Source organism: Geospiza fortis, unplaced genomic scaffold (assembly GCF_000277835.1).
Source record: "Geospiza fortis unplaced genomic scaffold, GeoFor_1.0 scaffold413, whole genome shotgun sequence".
NCBI classification, from domain to species: domain Eukaryota; kingdom Metazoa; phylum Chordata; class Aves; order Passeriformes; family Thraupidae; genus Geospiza; species Geospiza fortis.
This window is the reverse complement of record NW_005054386.1, coordinates 9,437-10,311: the sequence shown is the minus strand read 5'-3', so window position 1 is coordinate 10,311 and position 875 is coordinate 9,437. Positions and strand designations below refer to the sequence as shown.

The 875-nt window shown below is 62.4% G+C and overlaps 1 protein-coding gene across 1 annotated transcript in view; it reads right to left on the bottom strand.

Moving 5' to 3' along the window:
* The window catches only part of APBB3 (amyloid beta precursor protein binding family B member 3), an 11,176-nt gene that overhangs the window by 2,575 nt on the left and 7,726 nt on the right, over positions 1-875 (bottom strand). The window contains exon 3 of the mRNA XM_031060572.1: positions 338-623. Coding sequence (XP_030916432.1) covers positions 338-623 — 286 coding nt within the window. The remainder of the gene's footprint in view (positions 1-337; positions 624-875) is intronic.

The following is an 875-nucleotide window of genomic DNA, read 5'->3' as shown; positions in this document are numbered from 1 at the left end:
ATTCCTGGGAGAGAAGAGGAAAAAGGTGAGAGCTGCAAGAGAGGCAGTCAGGAGCACCAGGTAGGAGCCCTCTCTCCCTTCCAGGACTGCAACAAGCTTGTGAGCATCCTGGGTAGTGAAAATGAATCCAACTAGTATGAGCTCCAGGATGGGGCCTGCTGGAGCCTTTCAAAGGGCTTAACCCCAGACATGGATGGGCTGAGCAGGACTTGAGGGTCACACAGACAGCGTGCTCCAAGGGGAGGCTGGACCAGTCATGCTCAGAGGGCCCTTCAGCAGGGTTCTGCCAGGGGTGGAATCCAACACCAGCCCTCACGCCCCTGCCCACATTCCCTACCCTTCCCTGGAGTGCGTCATCTCCATCAGCCTCCGTGTGCCCTCCTGGGCCAGTGCTGCGTGCAGGGTGCTGCCACTGTGTCGTGCCTGTTGGCACATGCCAGTAATAGGTACCCAGAGAGTCACAGATTTTCCTCCAGCCTGGGGGGAGGTCAGGGTCTGTCTCCAGGCTCTGGTCGCTCCAGAGGTTGTCTGTGCAGAGAGGGAGTGTGTGAGATACGGGGTGGGGAGAAAGATGCCGCAGTTGCCCTGAGGAGCCAACAGCTTTGCCCAGCAGCAGAAGGGTCCTGCGGTGGCCTCAGGGTGCGTAGCTGGATGCATAGGCTGGGAGAGGAGCCTGGCGAGGGAACATGGCACGGTGCCAGCGAGGCTGCAGCAGAGGCAGACCCCAGTGCAGGGAACTGCCTCGCTGGCTCCCGGGGGGACAGCGGAACCCCGGCAGGGCACAGCGAGCAGAGGCAGCCTGGGCCTGCCAGGTGGGAGCCCTGCGGGGCACCAGGCTCAGGCTTGGCCCGCAGCTGCCAGCCCAGTGTTCCCCT